We start from the raw sequence: 24684 nt of genomic DNA, 5'->3' as shown, positions 1-24684 counted from the left end.
TAAGCAATGAATATTTATGGGGAACTTATAATCTGCAAGGCACTATGCCACACATTAAAATTATTTTTGAAAAAAAGACATAGCATATGTTTATTTTCTTAAAGTGATTTCAGATTATCTTAAAGGGAGAATTTCATAACAGTCCTAAAATTTAGGAAGTGGCTGCTGCTACTATCAGTCATGAACATCATCACCATCGTGACCATTACTAACACAGAGATCTTATATGACAAACTAGCATATGCTCTGAGCTTTACTTTTGGAACAAGTTCCTTCAAACTTCATGTTTCCTTCAGTGAAATAAATGAAATAAAGAACTTAAAAAATTCATGGTGAAGGCATTATATTTGAAAGACAGGCTAAATTCAGAATTAAAGTTTCTAAATAAATTACATCCAGGAAACAGGCAGGCTAAAATATTTACAATGGCTATTAGAAAAAAGATATTTCATTTCTGGAATAGAATTTCAGATTTGAAGAGTTTATGTTTAGTTATTAACTTTCAAAAATAGTTTGGCATGTATCTTTATAATAAATACAAAATAAATTAATATAACCCAAAAAAATGGATGGTGAGTAAAACAGAACTTTTGAAGTAAGGTTAACTCTAATAAAAATACTAAGTCTCAAAATATGTGCATTCATAGCAATAGAGTTTAGAAGCCAAATAATTTCAAATCATATATTCCACACTAAAAGAAGTATAGCTCTCTCCATTATATATCACAGCAAATAGTTGCTAACCTCATTTTGAAAAAGAACTGTATATAAAAGAAAATGCTTTCAAGAAAAACACATCAAGAAAAGATTTGCTTAAAAAATTAAAGAAATGACATGGGCAACAGCATAAAATCCACATGAACAGTTATAATATGTTCAATCAATACTAATTAAGGACCCAATTATACCTATTTAACAGCTAATTTGCATTTTAAAAAGGAACACAAAGTATTTTATTTTAGGTCCAAATTAAGGTTCTGAATTCAAACTTTAAAAGAAACCTAGCTGTAATATACTTATGGAAAAATCTTTCCTTAAAAATTAAAACAAGCTAAAAACAAAGAGTCACATTTTTAAGTATAGGGCTACATTGATTCCTAATTTACCAAATAAAAGAAAAAGGGATACATATGAATGAAGACATTTATAAGTGTCATTTATCGGCATACAAAGTGTTTTTCAATTATGATAATGCTGTGGCTTTTAAAATAGAGGCACTCCAAAACACTGCTTTTTAAAAAAAAAAAATTTTACTGATTTCAGGGAGGAAGGGAGAGAGGATAGAAACATCAATGATGAGAGAGAATCATTGATTGGCTGCCTTTTGCATGCCCCACACTGGGAATGGAGCCCACAACCCGGGCATGTGCCCGGATGGAGAATCAAACCGTGACCTCCTGGTTCATAGGCTGACTCTCAACCACCGAACCATGCTGGCCAGGCCAAAACACAGCTCTTTGAACAATTCTCTTGGTTCAATTAGCCCAGGGTTAGAACCCAGCCTCTTGTCATCCACTCCCATTTCTTCCTGATACTTGCCCTACTCAACTTCCTGGCACATGCAAAAACGACTGTATCTCCTCCCTACCATTTTTATCCTCTAAATTTTGTAAAGCACTTTTAGAGGGACTTTAAAAAGAACAGGGAAGTAGAAGGAGAACCGAGATAATGAAATTTTATGACAATTTCAGAAAAGAGAACAGGCAAGGCACAGTGTTGCCTACAGAGCGTGAGGTAGCTGTGGGAAGGAAGGTGGCCAGAAGGTTCCTGGCAATTGCACAATGGCAAGAGTAGGGCCAGGCGGGCTGAACTGAGGACCAAATGGAAATTTAGAAACCTGGGCAATCTGGGGGACAGAGGAATAGAACAATAGTTTGAAGGAGAAACAGGTAAAATGTTTCCCAATTTTGTCAAACTCTTTAGAAAAGGTGATCAAAGAAAATTAAGGTAGAGAATAGGAAATCTAGGGAGTATCAGGTTGAATCCGATAAAATTTCAGTTATTCAACTATGTTTTTTTTAACCAGCAATTTCATGCAGATGAAATGTAATGGAGGAACTTGATGTACCTGCTAAGGAGGTGGAAAAGAGGAGCAAGAGGCCTGGGAGTAAAAAAGGGAAAGGGAAGTCAGGAAATGAGTGAAAGCCTTGAGAGCTCTGGCTGAGGCTGGACACTGAGAACACATCCTGACCGCACCTGGCAAGGCCCCTGGACCCCCATGTGCTATTTTCATACCTGCCTTCACTTTGCGAAATAAAGCTCCTCCGCTCTGACAGGCTGCTTCGACCTGAACACTGCGAGGTTTCTTCCAACCAGTCCCTCCCGCTTCACGTGGCCCAAACCCACAGCTGCACTAATGCTGCTGCCCTTGGTCTCTGGTTGTTTGTTTTGTTGCTGACAAAGGCAGAAGATAAAGAAAGAGCAATATGAAGTTGCTAATTCCAGGCCTGCTATTCTACAGCCGAACTCTACCCCTCTTCCCTACTACTGGGAACTTCTATTTCTCAGTCTCTGGGGCTAGAAACCTGTCATTTCTCTGAGGAGCCTCTCCTAGCTTCCTTTCCCACCTCTCACTCTAGCCCAGCCCCGAACTGGACCTTGAAGTGGCCCTCCCAGGTTGTACGGCAGCCTCAGAGCTGGGCTTGCCGTGCCCATGCCTCTCACACAACACTGCTAGGTCATCGTCCAAAAGACAAGTTCCAATGCCACTCCTCTGACTCTCCACTGCCGTGACTTTTTAGGCGAAATTCAGAATTGCCCTTTAAGGATCCTTTTGCCCATCTAGCAAAGCAAATATTTCATCACTCCCTAAAACTTCGGCCAAGCCGCGAGCTCTTGACCACTGTGTGGTTTTAAAATATGTGCACACATTTTGTACCCATCTCCCTCTAAAAGGTGCAGACTAACACCCTCCCCTTGAGTGTGGGTTGGGCTTAGTGACTTGCTCCTGATGCATACAATATGGGAAAGGTGACAATGTGTGACCAGGTCATAAAAGACATCGCACTGCCCCAAGCTTGCTCTCAGATGGTTCAGTCTGGGGAAGCTGACTGCTATGTGCAAGGACACTCAAGCAGCTACTGGAGAGGCCCACGTGATGAGGAACTGAGGCTCCTGCCCACAGCCAGCATGTTGGGAGCCACCTTAGAAACAAATCCTGCAACCGGCCAACCTGCAGATGCCTGCAGCCCTGGCCATGATCTTGCCTGAAGCTCAGGAGAAACCCTGGGGCAGAACTGTCCAGCTCAGACACTCCTGGAGTCCTGACCCACAGCCTTTGTGCGAGAGAATGTTTACTGTTGTAAGCCCCTAAATTTTGGAGAATATGCTACACAACTGTAGATAATTCATAGAACCCTGCCCAGCTCTCTCTCAAATCTGTGCCTTGCTAACTCCGTCCTTGCTCAGTCTCCCAACACCTTTCCTAAGCTTTCAGAATCCAGCTCAAGTTCTATCGCTTTGAGAAGGCCCTGTTTTGGTTGGTTTATAAAACCATTTCAACTATCATTTCTCTAACTTCTTTTCCCTTTGAGCACTTGTGTGCCAGACCCTATCGCTCATCTAGCATTTATTCATGCATTCCTGTGCTCCATGTCTCTCCTCCTAAAAATGGCATGCGATCCTTCCCAACTGCAGTCAGCACCCTGTAATTAACATGCTCAATAAATATTGCTGAGAAAATGAGCAAACCACATACACACCTGGGAGTGTACGTGGTTTGCATAAAGTAGTAAACAGCAAGGACTTAGAGCCACACTGTCTCAGGTCTGATGACTTACTAGCTCTTGTCCTGGGGTACTTTTCTTAAAAGCCCTATAAACTATTCTTTCCTTAGTGTTTTTAAATAAGGATTCTTCAGAGTAGTAAAGATTAAAGAAAGTGATGCTTGCAAATCTATTAGCAAAGTGCCTAGCATAGAGAGTGCTCAACAAATGTTAGCTATCGTTATTCTTATTAATCACAAATTACAAAATACTTGCTGAAATTCTGGGACTCTGAAAGTCTCTAGATGTTATCAAGTGGCAATCTAAATTAATACAAAATTCTACAAACTAAAATAGAACTCACGCTTCCTATTAAGATAGTTTTTAATTTTTTTAAACCTACTCTTAAGTCAATAGAACTACAGCCTGAACCAATTGTGGGAGTGCAGCTTTGACTTTTTTTCCTCTTTGTCCTATTAAGATATTAACTTCAAAGCTTTTGTGGGAACACTTAATTGCTTGCATTCCTTAACAAGCAGCCACCATCATAGTTTCCAGATTCACTTTTAACCTTTTACAGTCCTGGGAAGGCATATAAGACAACCTTACTAGACATATAAACTTACACAATCTCTGGGATAATACAGCTATACATATGTGAACATGCTACATGAAAGCAAATCAAGTTTGCACATCAATCAAATAGAATCCAATAGAATAAATCAATCCAATAAAACATTGCTATTCCATATATCCTGGGGGCAGGGGGGTGACCACTAATGCTATTAATTTTTTAAACTTGTTTATAGAGGTATAATTGACATATAACATTATATTAGTCTCAGGTGTACAACGTAATGATTCAATATTTGTACATATCGTAAAATGATCACCACAGTAAATCTAGTTACCATGTGTCACCACACACAGTTACACAAGAAATTTTCTCTTGTGATGAGAACTTTTAAGATCTACTCTCTCAGCAACTTTCAATATGCAACATGACTATTATTAACTAAAGTCACCATGACTTCTTTATTTTATAACTGGAAATCTGTACCTTTTGACTACCTTCACTCATTTCGCCTGCAAGCCTCTCCCTCTGGCAACCACCAATCTGTTCCCTGTCTCTGTGAGCTTAGGGTTTTTTAATTTATTTGTCTTTTCAATCTTAATACTATTCAAAGACTGAATTACAAGTGTTTCATGAACTCAGAAAATTTCTGAGATCATGTTTTATAATTTATACATATTCTTAAGGTGTCTTACCAAAAAGGTTAAATATAACATATGTTCTTTTATCCTAAAAAAACTAGAGGCCCGGTGCACAAAAATTTGTACACTGGTTGGGGGTGGGGGGTGGGGGGGGGGAGTGTCCCTCAGCCCAGCCTGTGCCCTCTTGCAATCTGGGACCCCTCGGGGGATAACCACCTGCTGGCTTAGGCCCACTCCCCGGGGGTTTGGGCCTAAGCTGGCCGTCAGACATCCCTCTGGCAGCCCAGGAGCCCTCGGGGGATGCCCACTTGCCAGCGGGAAGCAGGCCTAAGCTGCAGTCGGACATCCTTAGTGCTGCTGAGGAGGCGGGAGAGGCTCCCACCACCACCGCTGTACTGGCAGCCGTCAGCTTGGCTTGTGATGGAGCAGAGCTCCCCCTGTGGGAGCGCACTGACCACCAGGGGGCAGCTCCTGCATTGAGCGTCTGCCCCCTGCTGGTCAGTGTGTATCACAGTGACCAGTCATTCCCAGTCATTCTGCTGTTAGGGTCAATTTGCATGTTATCCTTTTATTATATAGGAGGATAGAGGCCTGGTGCATGGGTGGGGGCCGGCACCAGGTTTGCCTTGAGGGGTGTCCCGGATCAGAGGGGGTCCCGCTGGGGTGCCTGGTCTGCCTGGGTGAGGGGCTGAGAGCCGTTTTCAGGCTGGCCACAGCTCCTTCAGGGTGGGGAACCCCGCTGGGGTGCCTGGCCAATCTGGGTGAGGGGCTGGGGCTGATGGCTGTTTGCAGGCTGGCCAAGCCCCCCAGCAGGGACCCTCACCCCATGAGGGTGTGGCCAGCCTGGGTGAGGGGATGATGGCTGTTTGCAGGCTGGCCACAGTTCCTTCAGGGTGGGGCTCTGGCCTCCACTGAAGGCAACAAAGTTTCAATTATAGAAGATAAATAAACCCCAGATACCTGCTTCCAGCCCGCCTCCACAGGGAGCTTGGGTGGCTGGGGGCCATGGCCGGCCTGCAAACAGCCCTCAGCCCCTCACCCAGGCTGGCCACATCCTCATGGGGTGAGAGTCCCCGCTGGGGTGCCTGGCCAGCCTGGGTGAGGGGCTGATGGCTGTTTGCAGGCTGGCTACAGCCCCCAGACAGCCAAGCTCCCAGTGGAGGCGGGCTGGAAGCAGGTATCTGGGGTTTATTTATCTTCTATAATTGAAACTTTGTTGCCTTCAGCGGAGGCCAGAGCTGGCCAGGGCAGGGAAGCTTGGCTTCCTCCATCGCCGGGGCAACAAAGCCTCCTGCTTGCTCCAGCTCCATGGCTGCTGGCCGCCATCTTGGTTGGGTTAATTTGCATGTAGTTGCTCTGATTGGCAGGTGGGCGTGGCTTGGGGCGTAGTGAAGGTATGGTCAATTTGCATGTTTCTCTTTTATTATATTAGATAACCAGAGATCTTTTAATAAAAATCTAATATAATGATTTTCAATCATCAATTTATTGAAAAACAAACACATATTTTAATTGTGTACAACATCTGCTGGAATAAAAAGAATCGCTTCATTCAAATTCTTATTTTCTCTATTCCCCCACAAATACACCTTGAAAACTTTAGTTTTTGAAACATTCAACATCCATCCATTCACTCCTCATTTGATCTGATACATCACACAACCTGAAATAGAAACAAAGACTGGCAAATCATCTTGTTTATTCCACCTTGTTGTCAAACAAAAGTACAAATAATATTCAGTGCATGTGCTAGTTACCTTAGAACTGCCAATCATGCTTGTTTTGAAACTGCGATTTCTGAGCTGTCAATCATGTGTGTTGTGACAGAGATGCCAGCATAGAAATAATGCTTTAAGAGACGTAATCTTCATGAACACATTAAAAAATAAATGGACTTCACTTATAAAACTGGACTTCAGCCCAGCTGGCGTGGCTCGGTGGTTGAGCGTTGACCTCTGAACCTCAGAAATCAGGGTTTAATTCCTGGCCAGGGCACATGCATGGATTGTGGGCTCGATCCCCAGTAGGGGCCATGCAGGAGGCAGACAACCAATGATTCTCTCTCATTGCTGTTCCTACCTCTCCCTCTCTGAAATCAACAAAAGTATATTTAAAAAATAAAACTGGATTTCAGGATTTTACAGAAATGTATATATACCATTCATGAAAAATCAAAATTAAAATACAACTTAATGAAAATATTTAGAGAATTTGGCTCTTTAGCCAAAAGATAAGCATAATTTAACCACAAGGATTTTATATTTCGGTAAAAAGAGGAATGTTCCTAACTGATAGTAATCAAAAGTGTTATGCCCATGAGTGGGAATGAGAGAAACCGATCTAAATCTGGCATTTTAATTTTAATTTTTGAAGCTGGCAAAAATATCAATATAATACACCCCCTCCTCCACCTACCCAACCAATACAACCCAATTTACTATTCATGTAGTCATTTAGGTCTGAAACCAAACATCATTCCTTCCACCTCACGACCCCAATTACTCAGTCACCTAAACCTGGTCTTTCTGTCCCCTAAACTGCTAATGAAAAACTCCTCTCTTGAACCTCAGGCGTAATTCACGTAATTCTCATCATGTAATTAAGCCAAGGAAGCCACCTGAGTTCCCAGCAGAGCCAGGCTCTCTCGCTAAGTATTCTGCAAGTACGGCTCCCTTCTACCGCCCCCACTTCTATCTCCTACCATCACCCACCCTTTACAACTCAATTCCATGTTAGTTCCTCTGGGAAACCTGCTGGCACAAGCTGACAGGTTCAGTGATCCCCTCTTCTCCAAATCCCCACAGAAGCCAGGAAACCTGTTATATATGTCCACTCTCTATCCCCACAACTGAACCATCACCCACTGAGAGCAAGGGTTGCCTTTAATCTGTACACCGCTAGCATTAGACACACAGGTGGCTCATTAAATATTTGCTCCATGAAAAACTGTACATGACCCACTTTATTTAAAAATAAAGTAAACAGCTTACTTCTTGAGACTCATAAAATGTATTATAGGTATATTCCAAGCCAACCAAACTAATCAACGCCATAAAGCAATATTTTTAACTTAAGAAATTTACTGATTTACTTAAAAATTCACTGTAGGAATTGGTACCACTTCAAATACTACTTGCGATCCAATAACCCATGTTATTTTCACTACTGGTCCTGCTGGAGGTGTTAAGGTCTCAACCACAATATCTGCTCATGTCCAAGACACTCAGCACCTGACTAGTTCAGCACACACTGTTCTGATATGTGACATACCCTATTGAGAGCTCAGTGAACAGCCGTCAACACAGGCAGGACCGCACCTGGTCACACCTCACTCTTCAGGAAGTCAGTTATCCGGTGGCATCAAGTCCCCACAGAACCCAGGAAGAGTTAAGACGAGGACTGCCAGAGCTATCAAAATGCACCTTGAAGTCCAAGTACACACACTTACCTACAGAAGAGGCTGCAAGGTTCTTACTCAAGCACTAGTTGTTCTTATTTTTTCAGCATAACAAATTTGGTAACCAGTTTCCCAGGCATCAGAATATTAGAAGAAGAAATTAAGAGGTCTAAGCTAAAAATGTAAACACAGGAGCAGTAACAGAAAAAGAAAGATGACACCCATAGGTGAAACACAAAAACTACGGAATATGTACAGTCAGCGGCCTGACATGAAGGCAGAGAGCAAACATATGTCCAGCTGCTGCATCCAGTCATGTCCTCTAAACCTGCTGGCATGCAACCGGGAGACCAGAGACCCGCTGGGTCTCATTGCCTTCCCGATGGGGTTGTCATCTTTCCACCAATGATAAAGGCTACAGGTAAGATTTGAATAAAATATCTCCCACCCTCAAATTTTGGTGTGGATTCAAGTGTAAAGGCAACATAACTGAAACAGTACTTTAAAATATTGTAGCCCGGCCGGCGTGACCCAATGGTTGAGTGTCGACCTATGAACCAGGAGGTCCGTGTCCGATTCCTGGTCAGGGTATATACCCAGGTTGCGGGCTCAATCCCCAGTAGGGGCATGCAGGAAGCAGCCAATCAATAATTCTCTCTCATCATTGATGTTTCTATCTCTCTCTCCCTCTCCCTTCCTCTCTGAAATAAAAATAAAAATAAAATAAAATATTGTAGACAGTAAGATCAGGATACTTTCAAAGCTAAGTGACAGGCAGCTGTAAGAGACCCAGAGAAGGGTTTCAAAAGAACCGAAGTATCTCTACATGTAGAAATCAAGAGATTGGATAACTATTTTGTGAAGAGTATAACCCTCCTTTCCCGGATAAATTGGAAACTGGACAACAAAGAATTTGCTAAGTTAGAAAGTTTTTCTCAGAAAAACTGCCCATAGACACAGAGCTGTAGTTGTGCTCCCAGCATCAGAGCATGTGTCACAGAGGGAGGGGGAAGGAAGCAGGAGCCAGGCAGGTGCAGTCCGGCTACAGTGAGCCACCCCTGAGCACACTGCCAGAAAGAACTAGACTGTGGAACCAGAGAGCAACAGGGCTTACGCCGTGACTGTTGTTTATCATTTGGGAAAACAGAGGATGAACAGTCAACTCTTCCCCAAAACTATTCTCACTGCTTTGAGAAGACATGGATCTGGCCCCAACTTGATGGACTGGCATTATGAAGAGAAAAATAGTGTATTTTCTATCTTTTTTAAAACCACCAACTAAAGTCCAATAATATATACTTTTGAAGTATCTCAACTTTATGGAGACACTATTAAAGTACTTTGAAATGACTGTACTTACTCTCCATCCACTTCCGGTCTTGTACACACACAATGAAACTTGCCGCCAAAATCTATGTAAAGATCCTTTTCCACAATATGAAAGATTCGCCCAATGACGATCTTATCCTTGGCAGGTCCCATCTGAGTGAGAGGAGAATGTCTCAGCATCGACGCGAAGGATTCCGCACCTTTCAGAGAGCCCTAAACATGAAAAGAGGTATTTATGTGCATATAGTTCAATATAAAGATATAATATGGTGGGGATAATAAAATCTTCCTGGGGAAATTTAGAAGTCAGTTTGCTGTATATTTACATTTTGGAGCAATCGTAAAAGAGATATAAGTAGGATTTTGCTTTAAAAAGCCAGGTATACTCTTCAACTCCATTTTCTCCCTTTACTTCGTGAAGAGGAGCCAGCGTGGCCGGGTGGCTGGAGTGGAACCAGGACTGTGAGCAGGGTTCGGAGTGGCCTGAGACAAAGCCTCCTGCCTGGGGAGGAGGGGAGTCTGAGCCTGTGAGGAGGGCATCCCAGGAGGTGATGGACTTATTGCTAGTACTGACCACCTGCAAAAACATGCCTTCCAAGTCAGGTTTAGGGAGAGTGACTGTTCTTTTAATACAATTTTCACACATTATGATAAAAATGATTAAGGGTCCTTTAATTAGCACGCTGACCATGAGTTCATAATGCAGTATTTTTAATGGCTTGACCTTGTTATAACTTTATTCAAAGGAAAATAGCTTCTTTAACTGTTTTGTGCTGCTCACTTTCTAAAAGTTGTTTTACCTACTGAAGTTACTGAGGGATGAGTGAACGAATACTGCAGGCTGATTACTTTTTTAAAACTTACATTTTTTCCAAACCTATGCTCACCAGGGCCTAAATTTTGGAGGCAGCAAACACCTTATTTGAACCTGCCTCTCCAACCTTTACACCAAGTGACCCAAAAAGCTGCCAATTCTGACTGGGCCCCAGAGCAAGACAAGGCCTGCAACAGGTCCAGGCCACCAGGCAGGCTATTCTGCTCGGCCTTTACAACCCACACGTGGGGGTGCCTGGACGTATCGTGCCTCGTGCTGACGCAGAATGGAGGCTCCGACGACAAGCCCCTCCAGGTGACGCTCAGGTGACTGAAGGACAGTGGTGAAGGCACAGCCTCCCAGTGGGCAGAACGCTGAGCCGTTCACCTGAAGGATCACTGGCCTGGACAAAGACAGGGCCCAGGTATGACTCTATGTTGGTTTGTGTGAAGGGACTCATGATTTTGCTGGATGGTCAGGGACTTAGAAGTAACATGACTGGAAAACAGATGACAAGTGGTCTGGGAAAGACATTAGCTACCATAGATCTCTCTGATTGGACACAGTGAAAAAACGAACGAGTCGCATGGGAGTGATTTCTTCAGCAGAGAGGAAGCTGACTAATCAGAGGACAAGATAACCAGTCCTGCGGACATCAGTCAAGTTCTTTCCCCTCACAAATGGGTTCAAGAACACAGTGGCCATGGCAGCAGGGATGTGCTCCTGTTGTAGGGGCCGGAGGGGTATCTCAACATGTCCCAGACCATCAGACAACTAGAAATTTCGCCAAGGCCGCAGGACCCTGAATTTTTGTGGGATGGAAGTTATGAATGGATTCAGAAACACTGCCTTACACTCACCCAACACTGCTAATGACCAACCGCCAAGAGCAGAGACCAGCACCAAGCTTCCGATACAGCAGCTCTACCTGGGATCAGCCGGCCACCTGGTGGCAGGGTGGTCACGCAGGACCACTCTCAATGAATATATGATCACTGGAATGGACACTCTGAATACGGATTTGCCTTCCCTGCCCACAAAGCTTCTATCAAAACCACCATCCATCAACTAAGAGAATTTCACAGTCATTGTCATGACATGCCACACAGCCCTGCTTTTAACCAAAGAAATCATTTTACAGGCGATGATGTGGGACAATGGGGTTGTGCTTATGGAATTCAGGGGTCTTTCCAGTGCTGGGCCTGACAGACTAGTGAAATGATTTTTTAAATTAAACTTCCTATTTTGAGACCATTGTAAATACACATGCAATGGTAAGAAGTAATACATGGAGAGCCCCGCACCTTTGTCCCAGTTCTCCCAATGGTAACATCTTGTAAGACACACTATAATATTACACCCATAGTATTCGGATTTTATACAATTTTATCACATGGGAAGGCGCATGTATTTGCCACCAAAGTCCAGTTGCAGGACAGTTCTAGCGCTACATTTTGCTCTCCATCTCCCTTCTGCCCACCCCATCCCTAAACTTCAGTAACTACTAATCTGTTCCCCATCTCTATAATTTTGTCATTTCAAGAATGTCACTCAAATGGAATCACAGGGTCTGTAACCCTTTGGGACTGGCTTTTTTCATGCAGCAAGATTCCCTTGAGATTCATTCAAGCTGATGTGTGAATCAACTGCTTGCTCCTTTATATCGCTAAGTAGTATTCCATGGCACAGATGGACCAGTTTATCTAACCACTGATCAGCTGAAAGATAGCTGGGCTATTTCCAGTTGGGCTATTACAAGTAAAGCTGCTATGAACCTTTGTGTGCAGGTTTTTATATGAATATAAGCTTACATTTCTCTGGTATCAATATTCTCTGCCTCAGTTTTTGCACTTACTTCCTGTGGGAGAACCCAATGTCTCAACTAGGCCAAGGGACTTGTTGAGCAGCCTACTCCTGGATGGGGCATCTACCACTCATGCATCCTCTGCCAACTGCCAACACAGAGTACTCACAGCTTTAAACTACATCAACACTGTTGAATTTTATTCCCAAATCCCTAGAAACCAGGCTCCATTCAAATGTGAGTTTCCTTTATTTCCCATTATTTAATGCTGATCAAAACAAACCCAAGAGTTGTAATCATGTTACAAAATTTAATGTTAAGTAAAAGAAAAATTTAATATGACATTTAAAAGAAAAATCAAAATAAAACAAAACCTACACACATTAAAAGGGAGCAAGATTTTCGAGTAAAAATGAGACTCAAGAAAGATATAAAGATAGTAAAAGCTAATGCTAACTTGAGAAGTCATAAAAGAGTCTGACTGCTTAGAAATATTTCATATGATCACCCACAAAACAAATACATGCAGAATATATTCATTTTTTCTTTTAGAAAATGTATAGTATTATTTATAAACATTTTATTGGTGTTGACAAAAACTTCCTTTCCGTCTTTTAGTTGTAATTTTGATGTTGAGGGAGGCAGCGAGTGCTGAGTTTACTTACTTCGCCATCTTCCTGAATATGTCAATATATTTTGTCATATTAAGTTGACAAAAACTTAATATGACAACTTATTTGCAAGAGGGATGTCCAACTGCCGTATGGACAATCTAAGCTGTCCATATAGTCTGTCAATATAAGTTGACAAAAACTTACTTTTCATGTCTTACTAGAGATTCATATCTACTTCAACACACTCTTTCATTATTTTTATATTAACTGGTCATTTCTTCTAAACATGCTTTGAAAATGTTAGATTCCACTTTGAAACTATAGATTTCAGAAGATTTTTATTACAAACACAGAAATAATGCTACTAGAATTCACTAATGTAAAACCAGGAGCACTAATGTTACACACAAATATTTTTCAACATTCCTTTACATATTAGTTTTTAAAATATTGGTATAATTTTTAAAGTTGTCAATATAAAACTGGTGAGAAAACAAAAGATTAAATTAAATTAATATGATATTGCTACTACATGGATTTAACAGACTTAAAACATGTTAAAAATATGAGCATTTCCCCTCTTATATAGAAACAAATCCTTTAAATAAGCTATATTTTGGACTTTCCCAGTAAATCAGATATATATATATCCTGATTTGAATATTCTGTTGTCTGGGATAGTCCAGCATTTTGAAATAAAAAATGCCAATAAAAATGTTCATGAAAAAGTGAAAAGTAGCCCAGCCGACATGGCTCAATGATTGAGCATCGACCTATGGACCAGGAGGTCACAGTTCGATTCCCAGTCAGGCCATATGCCCAGGTTGTGGGCTCGATCCCCAGTGTGGAGTGTGCAGGAGACAGTCAATCAAAGATTCTCTCTCGTCATTGATGTTTCTATCTCTTTCTCCCTTCCCTTCCTCAGAAATCAATTTCCAAAATAAAGAAAAAAAAAGTAAAAAGTAACATTTAAAAAATAATTGCCTAAAATCTATCACTAAAATGAAACTATAAACTATCTTGTAACATCAGTATTCCACATAAATAAGCTAAAATAGTAAAATGTTATTCTCCATCTTAAAATAATACAATGTTCTACTGTGTGGTCTTAAAAACTCTTGCAAACCATTTTTCAATGTGCCACCCTCTACTCTTAAAAAACAGTAATACTCATAAAGCATAAAACCAATTCTCTGCTCAACTACTGCCACCTTGTGGCTATAAAATGGGTGTTGCGCTCCCAACTGGCTGAACAGGTTCTATAAATCTCTACCAACAAGAGGGGTAAAGGTTTAAAAAAATTTTTTTAATAAAAGAAATAAGATAAAGGTGTCAGACTTAAAAAAAAATAGTCCTAGCTGGTTTGGCTCAGTAGATAGTCAGCCTGTGGACCAAAAGGGACCGGGTTTGATTCAGGTCAAGGGCATGTACCTTGGTTGCAGGCTCCTCCTCCTCCTCGGTCCGGGCCCTGGTAAGGGAGCCTGCAGAAGGCAACCAATCGATGTATTTCTCTCACACAGGTATTTTTCTCTGTCTTTCCCCCTCTCTTCCACTCTCCCTAAAAATCAATGGAAAAAAAACATCCTTACTCCTCGGGTGAGGATTGAAATTCTTTTTTTCTTCTTTTTTTAAAGGGTGAATATCCTCGGGTGAGGATTTTTTTTTAAAGTATATATATGTATATATACACACACATATATATACACACACATAATATATATAATATATATACATATATATTACTAGGTCACAAAAATGAAAAGAACTTGGTCCCTACCCTGAAAAAAACAATTTGAAGAGACAGATGCATAAACCAATCTTAAAAATAACGAGGCAAGGGAAAGAGAAGTGGGTAAATGGGAAAAGGGCACCTACAAACCTCCACACAAAACAATGGCATTTCATGTCATTTAAACTTGAAGTCCACAGAAATTTGAGGATAAGGAATTCATGATTAAACTCCTACCTGCAGGGGAAAGTTCCTTTTAAGGATAACTTGCTTGGCTCTTACTGAATAACACTTTAAAAAAAAATATTGATTTCAGAGAGGGAAAGAGAGAAAGAGAAACATCAAGGATGAGAATCATTGATTGGCTGCCATGTGACCGAGCCCGTAATCCAGGCATGTGCCCTGACTGGGATTGAACCCTGACCTCCTGGTTCAGAGGTCGACGCTCAACCACTGAGCCATGCCAGCTGGGCTGAATATCACTTATTTCTGAGGTGTACATACAGACAAATAAGTCTGCACTTTTAGGATAAGAATTAAATCAATGGGTACAATTTCAACCACTGAACCATATAAATTTAATTCCAATTCAAATAAACAAATATATATTCAATCCCTCCTTATGTGTAAGCATTATGCAAGGAATGAAAAGGGTGAATAATGAATGACTCCTGGCCAGAGTGGCTCAGTGGTTGGAGTGTGGGCCTGCTTACCAGGGCACGTACCTGGGTTGCAATTTCAATACCCCGCCCTGATCAGGGTGAGTTCAGGAAGCAAGCTGAGTGCAGGATGTGTCTCTCTCACATAGATGTTTCTCTCTCTCTCCCCCTCTCCCTTCGGCTCGCTAAAAAAAATTAATGGGAAAAAAACATCCTTACTCCTCGAGTGAGGATTGAAATTTTTTTTTCATTTTTTTAAAAGGGTGAATAAAAATGACCCTTTTATGCATACAGAAAAGAGGATAAAACAAATTGACAATGACTTCAATATAACTTAAGAGTTGTGTGTACCATAAAGATAGTATATAACAATGCCCTGGACATTCAAAAGGAGTTTCATCTGGTTGGGGAGATGACAAAGGCCTAATTGAAGAGGCAGTGTTTCCAATGGAATCTACAGGCAGGGACACTAATTCCAGGGGAAAGAGAAAAGGTAAAGAAATACAGATTTGTGTAAAAAACAGCAAACTGTTTATCTTCCAAAAAAAATTTTTAAGCAGAAGCCATGTTACAAATGGAATCTTAATCTTACTAGTACATACAGCCCTAATATATATATATAACATACATGTCGTATTCTGTTGATATAGTTGCATTTTATGAGTTCAACTGATACCATTTGCCCAGCCAGTATGGCTCAGTGGTTGAGCATCAACCCATGAACCAGGAGGTCAAGGTACGAGTCCCAGCCAGGGCACATGCCTGGATTACGGGCTCAATCCCCAGTGAGGGGTAGGGAGGAGGCAGCCAATCAATGATTCTCTCTCATCATTGATGTTTCTCTCTCTCTCTCTCCCTAGCCCTTCCTCTCTCTGAAATAAAAACATTTTTAAAACTTATTAAGTAAAAAAAGTAAACATGCTATTATTTTGATAAAAATCTCAAATTGATATCAAAAAGTCCACTTACAATACCCCACATGGATAGGGGGTGAGGCAACAGGCACTGTCACACACTGTAAGTGGGAATGTAGCACAAACAGGCTCTATCAAAATGCAAATTGTGTGTACACTGTGACCCAGCATATATTCCATAAATATGCAAAAATGTAAATGTTCACTGTAGCATTGTCTGTATTAAAGGAGAAATAAAACAGAAAAACACCTAGAAGCTCATTAATGAAAGCTTGGTTAAATAAATTATGCCATAAAATACCAAGCAAATATTTTTTTCAAAGAGGTATATACACTCAACACATATGTAATGAGAAGGAAAAGTATTTGAAGTTATACATACTTAAGTAAAAATAGCAATTTTCAGTAACAACTAAAATATACTGCTTACTAAGTCTCAGGCACTTGTGCTGTGTTTACATAATGATTTCATTTAATCTAAATAATCCCATGATATAGGTTTTTCTTTTATAAAAAAGGGAATGAGCCCTAGCTGGTTTGGCTCAGTGGATAGAGCATCGGCCTGCAGACTGAAGGGTCCCAGGTTTGATTCCACTCAAGGGCACATGCCTGGGTTGCAGGCTTGATCCCCCATGGGGGGCATTCAGGAGGCAGCCGATCAATGACTCTCTCTATCATTGATGTTTCTATCTCTCTATCTCGCTCCCTTCCTCTCTGAAATCAATAAAAATGTATTTTTAAAAAAGGGAATGATACACATATATTAAGTAATTTTCCAAGGAAACACAGCTAGTGAATAATAGGACCATAATTCAAACCAACACTTTATGAATCCAGAGTTGACTCTGAAACAGTAATAATGTACTTCAAAACTGTACCAGCCAATTTGTGTGCTTTTAAGTATAATTACACTTATACTTAATGAGCTTATCTATAATAATAAAAGTATAATATGCTAATTAGTCAGACGTCTTCCAGACGACCTTCCGGATGAAGCCAGGGCCACGAGGGCCGAGCCCCTTGCACGAATTTCGTGCATCAGGCCTCTAGTCTATATAATAAAAGCCTAAGCAACTGTTATGGTGGAACAAGAACTGGTTGCTATAATGTGCACTGACCACCAGGGGGCAGACACTCAACGCAGGAGCTGCCCCTTAGTGGTCAGTACGCTCCCACAGGGGGAGCGCCATTCAGCCAGAAGCTGGGCTCACGGCGGGGGAGCACAGCGGTTGTGGCAGGAGCCTCTCCCACCTCCGCTGCAGGAGAGTGGTAAACAACAAGGGATCCCAGATTGTGAGAGGGATGTCCAACTGCCAGCTTAGCCAACAGGCAGACATCCCCCGAGGAGTCCCGGACTGGGAGAGGACGGAGGCTGGGCTGAGAGAGCCCCCAAGTGCATGAATTTCGTGCACCAGGCCTCTAGTCTACTTATATAAAAGCCCTGGGTGTAACATCACGGCCAGAACCACAACCAAGCGGAAGGAAGTTAGTCCTGCAGGGGTTCTGTTGGCAACAGCTGCACCCTCCCCCGAGCTGTTTCCTGGAGCTGTTCCTGCCTCAAACCCAAATTCCAGGGTTTGAGGCAGGAACCCGCCCTTGGAGCGTGGAGGCATATCTCCATAAAGTGTGCAGCGCCAGCACGGCCAAGGGTGAACCTGAATGGGGACGGCTGAAAGGCTTAGAAAATACAGACAAGAGAATGAAATCTGGGTCTCAGTGGGACGCTGCTTCTCTGAGAGACAGCGACCACGCCCACAGCCGTGTCTTTATTTTATAGTAGATGCCACGAGGCAAAGTAAGGGCGTGACCAAGATGTTTACAACATTCTCCTGGGTTTCAATCCTACTCAACTATATGCACCTGAACTTTATCAAGCCCATATCACTCAGGTACATGGGGCCACGTGTTTGAACCATAGGTTCAAGCTTACAACTATAGCTGTTGGCTATGATTGTGCTGGGAGGGCCCTGCCATCCAAGCTGGGACTTGCACGTGGCAATGAGAGGACTGTGCCCTCTCATCAGTCCAAGGCTTGACCCTGTCCAAAACACTGTAGTGGCTCTGCACAATAAAGTTTTAATATATTATATTAGAGGTTGTGGTGGTACTGTTTTACCCACAGCATCTACAGGAATTGCTGCAAATTTACTTCTCGGTCAAAGAACCTTTCATTCCCAATATAAATAACCAATTCCATTAAATGAAACTTCAATTTCTAGACTCGATATAAAGAGTGAAGTTGCTAAAACTATTAAAAAGGCCCAACTTCTCATTATTGATGAATGCATCATGGCATCCAATCATGCTATAAACGCCATAGACAGATTACTAAGAGAAATTATGCATTTGAATGTTGTATTTGGTGGGAAAGTTCTCCTTCTTGGAGGGGATTTTTGACAATGTCTCAGTATTGTACCGCATGCTATGGGATTGGCCATAGTACAAATGAGTTTAAAATACCGTAATGTTTGCGGATGTTTCAATAAATTGTCTCTTAAAACAAATAGGAGATCAGAGGATTCTGCTTATAGTGAATAGTTAGTAAAACGTGGAGATGGCAAACTTGATAGCAGTTTTCATTTAGGAATGGATATTATTGAAATCTCCTGTGAAATGATTTGTAATGGATCTATTATTGCAGCTACCTTTGGAAATAGTATATCTACAGATATTAAAAATATATCTAAACATGAAATTCTTTGTCCAAAAAAATAAGCACATTCAAAAATTAAATGAAGAAATTTTGGATATACTCGATGGAGATTTTTCACACATATTTGAGTGATGATTCCATTGATTCCACAGATGATGCTGAAAAGGAAAATTTTGCCATCGAATTTCTTAATAGTATTACTCCTTCGGGAATGCTGTGTCATAAATTAAAATTGAAAGTGGTGCAATCATCATGCTATTGAGAAATCTCAATAGTAAATGGGGTGTTTGTAATGGTACCAGATTTATCATCAAAAGATTACAATCTAACATTATCGAAGGTGAAGTATTAACAGGATCTGCAGAGGGAGAGGTTGTTCTGATTCCAAGAATTGATTTGTCCCTGTCTGACACTGGCCTCCCATTTAAATTAATTCAAAAACGGTTTCCCGTGATGCCAGCATTTGCAATGATTATTAATAAATCACAAGGACAAACTCTAGACAGAGTAGGAATATTCCAACCTGAACCCGTTTTCGCACATGGTCAGTTATATGTTGCTTTCTCTCAAGTTTGAAGAGCATGTGACGTTACAGTTAAAGTTCTAAATACTTCATCACAAGGGAAATTAGTCAAGCACTCTGAAAGTGTTTTCATTTTTAATGTGGTGTACAGGGAGATATTAGAATAAGTTTAATCACTTTATCAGTCATTGTTTGCACCACTGTTGTTTTTATATCATGTTTTTGTTGTTTTCATATCATGTTTTTGTCGTTTTTATACCATGCCTCTGTTGTTATATCCTTTTGTTACTATTTATTTATTAATAAATTTATATATTATTTTCATATACATTTTACTAATTTCCTTTCATCTTTCACACTTCTATTATAGAGAAAGGGCAAATAGCAATATTAAAATATCTCCGCTAATTAATTCCTTTTTTAAAAAAATACATTTTATTGATTTTTTACAGAGAGGAAGGGAGAGGGATAGAGAGTTAGAAACATCAATGAGAGAGAAACACTGATCAGCTGCCTCCTGCATACTCCCCACTGGGGATGTGCCCACAACCAAGGTACATGCCCTTGACCAGAATCCAACCCGGGACCCTTGAGTCCACAGGCCGATGCTCTATCCACTGAGCCAAACCGGTTAGGGCAGTGTTTGGCAAATTGCGGCTCGCAAGCCACATGTGGCTCTTTGACCCCTTGAGTGTGGCTCTTCCACAAAATACCGACTTCTGCACATGGGCCACGAAGTTTCAATCATGCTGTATGTGCGCGCCTGCACATGGTATTTTGTGGAAGAACCACACTCAAGGGGCCAAAGAGCCGCATGTGGCTCACGAGCCGCAGTTTGCCAACCACAGGGTTATGGCAATTAATTCCCTTTTAATGTGCACGAATTTCATGCACCAGACTACTAGTGTATATATAAAATCTCTGGAAATTGCCATTTTAAAAATTCAGGAGGAATTCAGGAAGATGGCAAAGTAAGTAAACGCAGCACTCACTGCCTCCCTCAACTTCAAAATTACAACTAAAATACAGAACAACAATCATTTAGAACCACCTGAAATTTGGCTGAATGGAAGTCCTACAATTGCAGAAGTAAAGAAGAAAGCACATTGAGACTGGTAGGAAGCATGGAACCAGCTGGCCCACCACCAACATGTGGTGTTTTTTAATGGGGAGGGATAGCTCAGTTGCAGAGGCCTCCAGTGAGGAGCAAGAGTTCCCAGCCCCAGACCAGATCCCTCAGCCATTTCCAGTGCTGGGAAGAGAAGCTCCCATAACTTCGGTCTGTAAAAACCAGTGAGGATTGTGGCTGAGTGACAGGGAGGCTGCTGGAGATCCAGAAAGTTCCTTCACAGCTTGGCACATGGACTTACTCAGACTTGATCCCTCTGGGCTCCAGTACTGAGGCAGCAGTTTGAAAGGAACCTGGGGCATTCAGGGAGGAACTGGATTGTCCAGCATCAGGGCAAGTACTCAGGCTGCTTTCTCCCAGACAGGGGTGCTCCCAGGGTTCATTGTTCCTATAATGAGGTCTTCCCCATCACAGAGCTGACTTGCAGGCTCCATATCTGAGGCTCCATCAACCTGGATCATACTGTTCCCAGTACCCTGATGATTCCCTGAGACCCCGCCCACCCAATTTGCTGTCCTACCCAAGCTGTTTACAGCAGCTTTTCCATATGTCCTGGCTCAGGCTTCAGGCTTTCCTAAAATCTCACAAACAAGCAGCAGCTGGAGTCAGTGTGCCTATCAGTAAGAGGCCCAAGGCCCAGTACTAGCAGCAAGCTGCCTTGCTTCACAGCTTGGCCTCATCTGGACACTTCCAAGCCCAACACAAGTAGCAGCCATCTGCAGACTTCTCTGTAGCTCCTGCTGGGTGGCCCCAGGTAGTGGTTGACTGCATCTCCCAGGAGGCACCAGAGCCAGTGCACCGAGTGGAAAGCTTCAGACCATACGAGAGTACAACTCTACACATCCACAATGACACGTTCAAGGCACAGACTCAGTGAGCGCCAAAGCCCCACTAAAGCAAATCCTGCTCCATAGGGGTGTCTCCTGCACAGCAGCTCTTCTGCTGTAGTCGCAGCTGGTCCTCAGAGCCAATTGTCCTGGAGGTCAAATCCTCCCAGTGATGCCAATAGCAATCAAGTTCAACTACAACAACACTGTGCACACAGCCCACACAGTGGTGTACCTAGTGTGTCCAGCTCAGGTGACTGGGAAGGCTGAACCATTGGGTCCTACAGGACACCTACTACACAAACCCACTCTACCAATTCCAGGAAACATAGCAGCTCTACCTACTACATAGAAACAAACACAGGGAAGAAGTCAAAATGTGGAGACAAAGAAATAGGTCACAAATAAAAGAACAGGAGAAATCTCCAGAAAAAGAACTAAGTGAATGGGAGCAAACAAACTCCTAGATACAGAGTTCAAAACAATGGTTATAAGCATTCTCAAAGATCTTAATGAGAGCTGACTTGTCAGTGCCAGCAGGACCACTGCTCAGCATTGCTGCTCTGAGTTGTTGAGCCCATAGATTCTTCTAAACTCTTCCCGACTACAGCAGGGCTGGTTCCTTCTCAAATCCTGCCCACTGTACTAATGGTTGGGAACTTAGTCCAAGTTCCTCCTTTATCCTCTGCTCACTGAGACACAGGTCAGTTCTCGGTGGCGGGGGAGATAGAGAAGCCATGAGAGGTTGTGGGTATATAAGAATGAGTCTTTATTGCAGAAGCCAATGGCCATATAGCCGTTAGACAAAACAGTTCTCCACAGCAAAGTCCATACAACAGGCAGGCAGCTACACACCGGCTGGTGAACAGGTACATCTTTCCCACAAAGCAGCATTAGTCTCTGTACCTACAGCTATTATATGAGCAGCCGCATGCTGCCTCTAGACACCTAGCTTTACATAGCAACAGTACCTGAGCTCTCCCCTGGAGCTTCAGCATCAGCAGCTTCTCCTATCGCCCCTGCCCAGCACACTGGCTGGCTAACATGGCAGCTGTATCTGATAGCTCAGTTGCCAGCTTAGCTCACTCTCTGTGAGCTCTTAGCCTTCCATTGTAGCAGTACTGGCTCTCAGCTCTGTCTGAGCTCTCTAGCCTCTCCTGCACACACAGGAGCTACATTTTCTGTGTCTGCTGCCTCTGCTCCTTCACACACTCTGCTCTGCCCAGCTGCTCTCTCTAGCAGACTCCTATCAGTAACCTGTATATTATTCCAGAGACAAAGAAGCCTAGCTGCCAACAGTGACATCAATCATTTGGGTTACAGAAGGGCACGGTGTACCGTGTGTCCTTGCACACGCTGGGTATCTTAGCCTGATTATGATTCCCAGGCTCAGAGTCCTTGGACATCCCATTTGGACTCATGACAGAACAGCCTTGAACATCCTGGTATACGAATAACAAGGCCTCTGTGCTCTCATTGGCATGGTTCCCACAGAGCTTCAAGGGGCTTAGTAAGAACATTCAAAGACATGAAAAAGGACTAGTTGGAAATTAAGCATACACTAGCTGAAATAAAGAATAATTTACAGGGATTCAACTGTAGAGTAGAGGACTCAGAGAATCAAATCAATTATTTGGAATATGAGGAAGCAAAAAACACCTAATCAGAAGACCAAAAAGAAAAAAGAATCCAAAAATATGAAGATAGTATAAGGAGCCTCTGGGAGAACTTCAAGTGTACCAACATTTGCATAATGGGGGTTCCAGAAGGAGAAGAGAGAGAGCAAGATATTGAAAACCTATTTGAAGAAATAATGACAGAAAACTTCCCCTACCTGGTGAAAGAAATAGACTTACAAGTCCAGGAAGTGTAGAGAGTCCCAAATAATAGGAACCCAAAGAGGCCCACACTAAGACAGAGCATAATTAAAATGACAAAAGTTAAAGACAGAGAGAGAATCTTAAAGGCAGCAAGAAAAAAGCAGTTAGTTACTTACAAGGGAGATTTCTGATTTCTCAACAGAAACTTTGCAGGCCAGAGGGAGTGGCAAAATATATTCAAAGTGATGAATAACAAGGACCTACAACCAAGATTACTCTACCCAGCAAAGCTATCATTCAGAATTGAAGGTCAGGTAAAGAGCTTCCACAGATAAGAAAAAGCTAAAGGTGCTCATCACCACCAAACCTGTATTACATGAAATACTGAAGGATATTCTTTAAGAAGAGGAAGAAGAAAAAAGATAAAAAATATGAACAATAAAACGGCAATCCTATATAATAAAACCCTAATATGCAAATCCACCAAATGGCAGAACGACCAGTGGAACGACAGATTGCTATGACACGCACTGACCACCAGGGGGCAGATGATCAACACAGGAGCTGCCCCCTGGTGGTCAGTGTGCTCCCACAGGGGGAGCGCTTCTCAGCCAAAAGCCGGGCTCATGGAGGGTGAGTGCATTGGTGGTAGCGGGGGCCTCTCCTGCCTATGTTGCAGAAGAGCGGTAAGGAGCAAGGGGTCCTAGACTGCAACAGCCCTGGACTGCGAGAGGGATGTCTGATTGCCGGCTTAAGCCCAATCCTTACCGGGGATCGGGCTTAAGCCGGCAGGCGGACATCCCTGAGAGGTCCTGGACTAAGAGAGGGCGCAGGCCAGGTTGAGGGTCTACCCCCCACCAGTGCACTAATTTCATGCACCAGGCCTCTAGTAAATGCATATCTATCAACAATTGAATCTAAAAATCAAAATAAACAAACAAGGAATCTAATGAACAAAATAAACTGATAAATAAAATATAACCAAAGGCACGGAAACATGGATCAGACTGAGGAATCTCAGAGGGAAGGGGGGAGATGAAGATGGGAAGAGATTAACCAAAGAACTTATATGCATATATGCATTACCTATGGACATAGACAATATGGTGGTGAAGGCCTGGGGTGGGGCAGGAACCAGGTGGAGGGGGGTAATGGGCGTGGGGGGGAAAGTGGGATATGTGTAATACTCTCTACAATAAAGATTTTTAAAGACCATAAAAATTTTAAAAATTTAAACAATACACCCTCCAGCCTTGAGAAAATGAGTAAAAGAGAAAAGGGAGCTATTACATATCCCACAATAACCTTCAGTGCTATTTAAATTCTTTTTAAAGTAGGCAAATATTACTTTGTAAAATTAATTTTTTTCCCCAAAAAAATCTTGACCACACAACCCACCAGCTGGAGCCAGCTGCTCTCAGTAGCTTCTAGTTGGAGGTGATCTGCAAGGGCAGGAAAAGAAAGTGGTTGGCGGGCCCATCCCTGACTCACCCACTGGAGGGGCACCCAGAGTCTCAGGCTACCTGTGGCCTTAGGGAGCATGCCCTCAGCCC

The 24684-nt window shown here is 42.3% G+C and overlaps 1 protein-coding gene across 2 annotated transcripts in view; it reads right to left on the bottom strand.

Annotated features, from left to right (window-relative positions):
- MRPS28 (mitochondrial ribosomal protein S28) overlaps window positions 1–24684 on the bottom strand; it is a 91561-nt gene that overhangs the window by 65365 nt on the left and 1512 nt on the right. The window contains exons 2-3 of one of the 2 annotated variants that reach the window (XM_059672689.1): window positions 9677–9858; window positions 6443–6582 (exon numbers count right to left, since the gene is read on the bottom strand). In XM_059672689.1, coding sequence (XP_059528672.1) covers window positions 6519–6582; window positions 9677–9858 — 246 coding nt within the window. In that variant the 3' untranslated portion in view covers window positions 6443–6518. Of the gene's footprint in view, window positions 1–6442; window positions 6583–9676; window positions 9859–24684 lie in introns of those variants that run through there. The other variant, XM_059672688.1, reaches the window with a different exon arrangement.

The sequence above is a fragment of the Myotis daubentonii genome, chromosome 17 (genome assembly GCF_963259705.1).
Source record: "Myotis daubentonii chromosome 17, mMyoDau2.1, whole genome shotgun sequence".
NCBI lineage: Eukaryota > Metazoa > Chordata > Mammalia > Chiroptera > Vespertilionidae > Myotis > Myotis daubentonii.
This window is presented reverse-complemented; position numbering and strand designations above follow the sequence as displayed.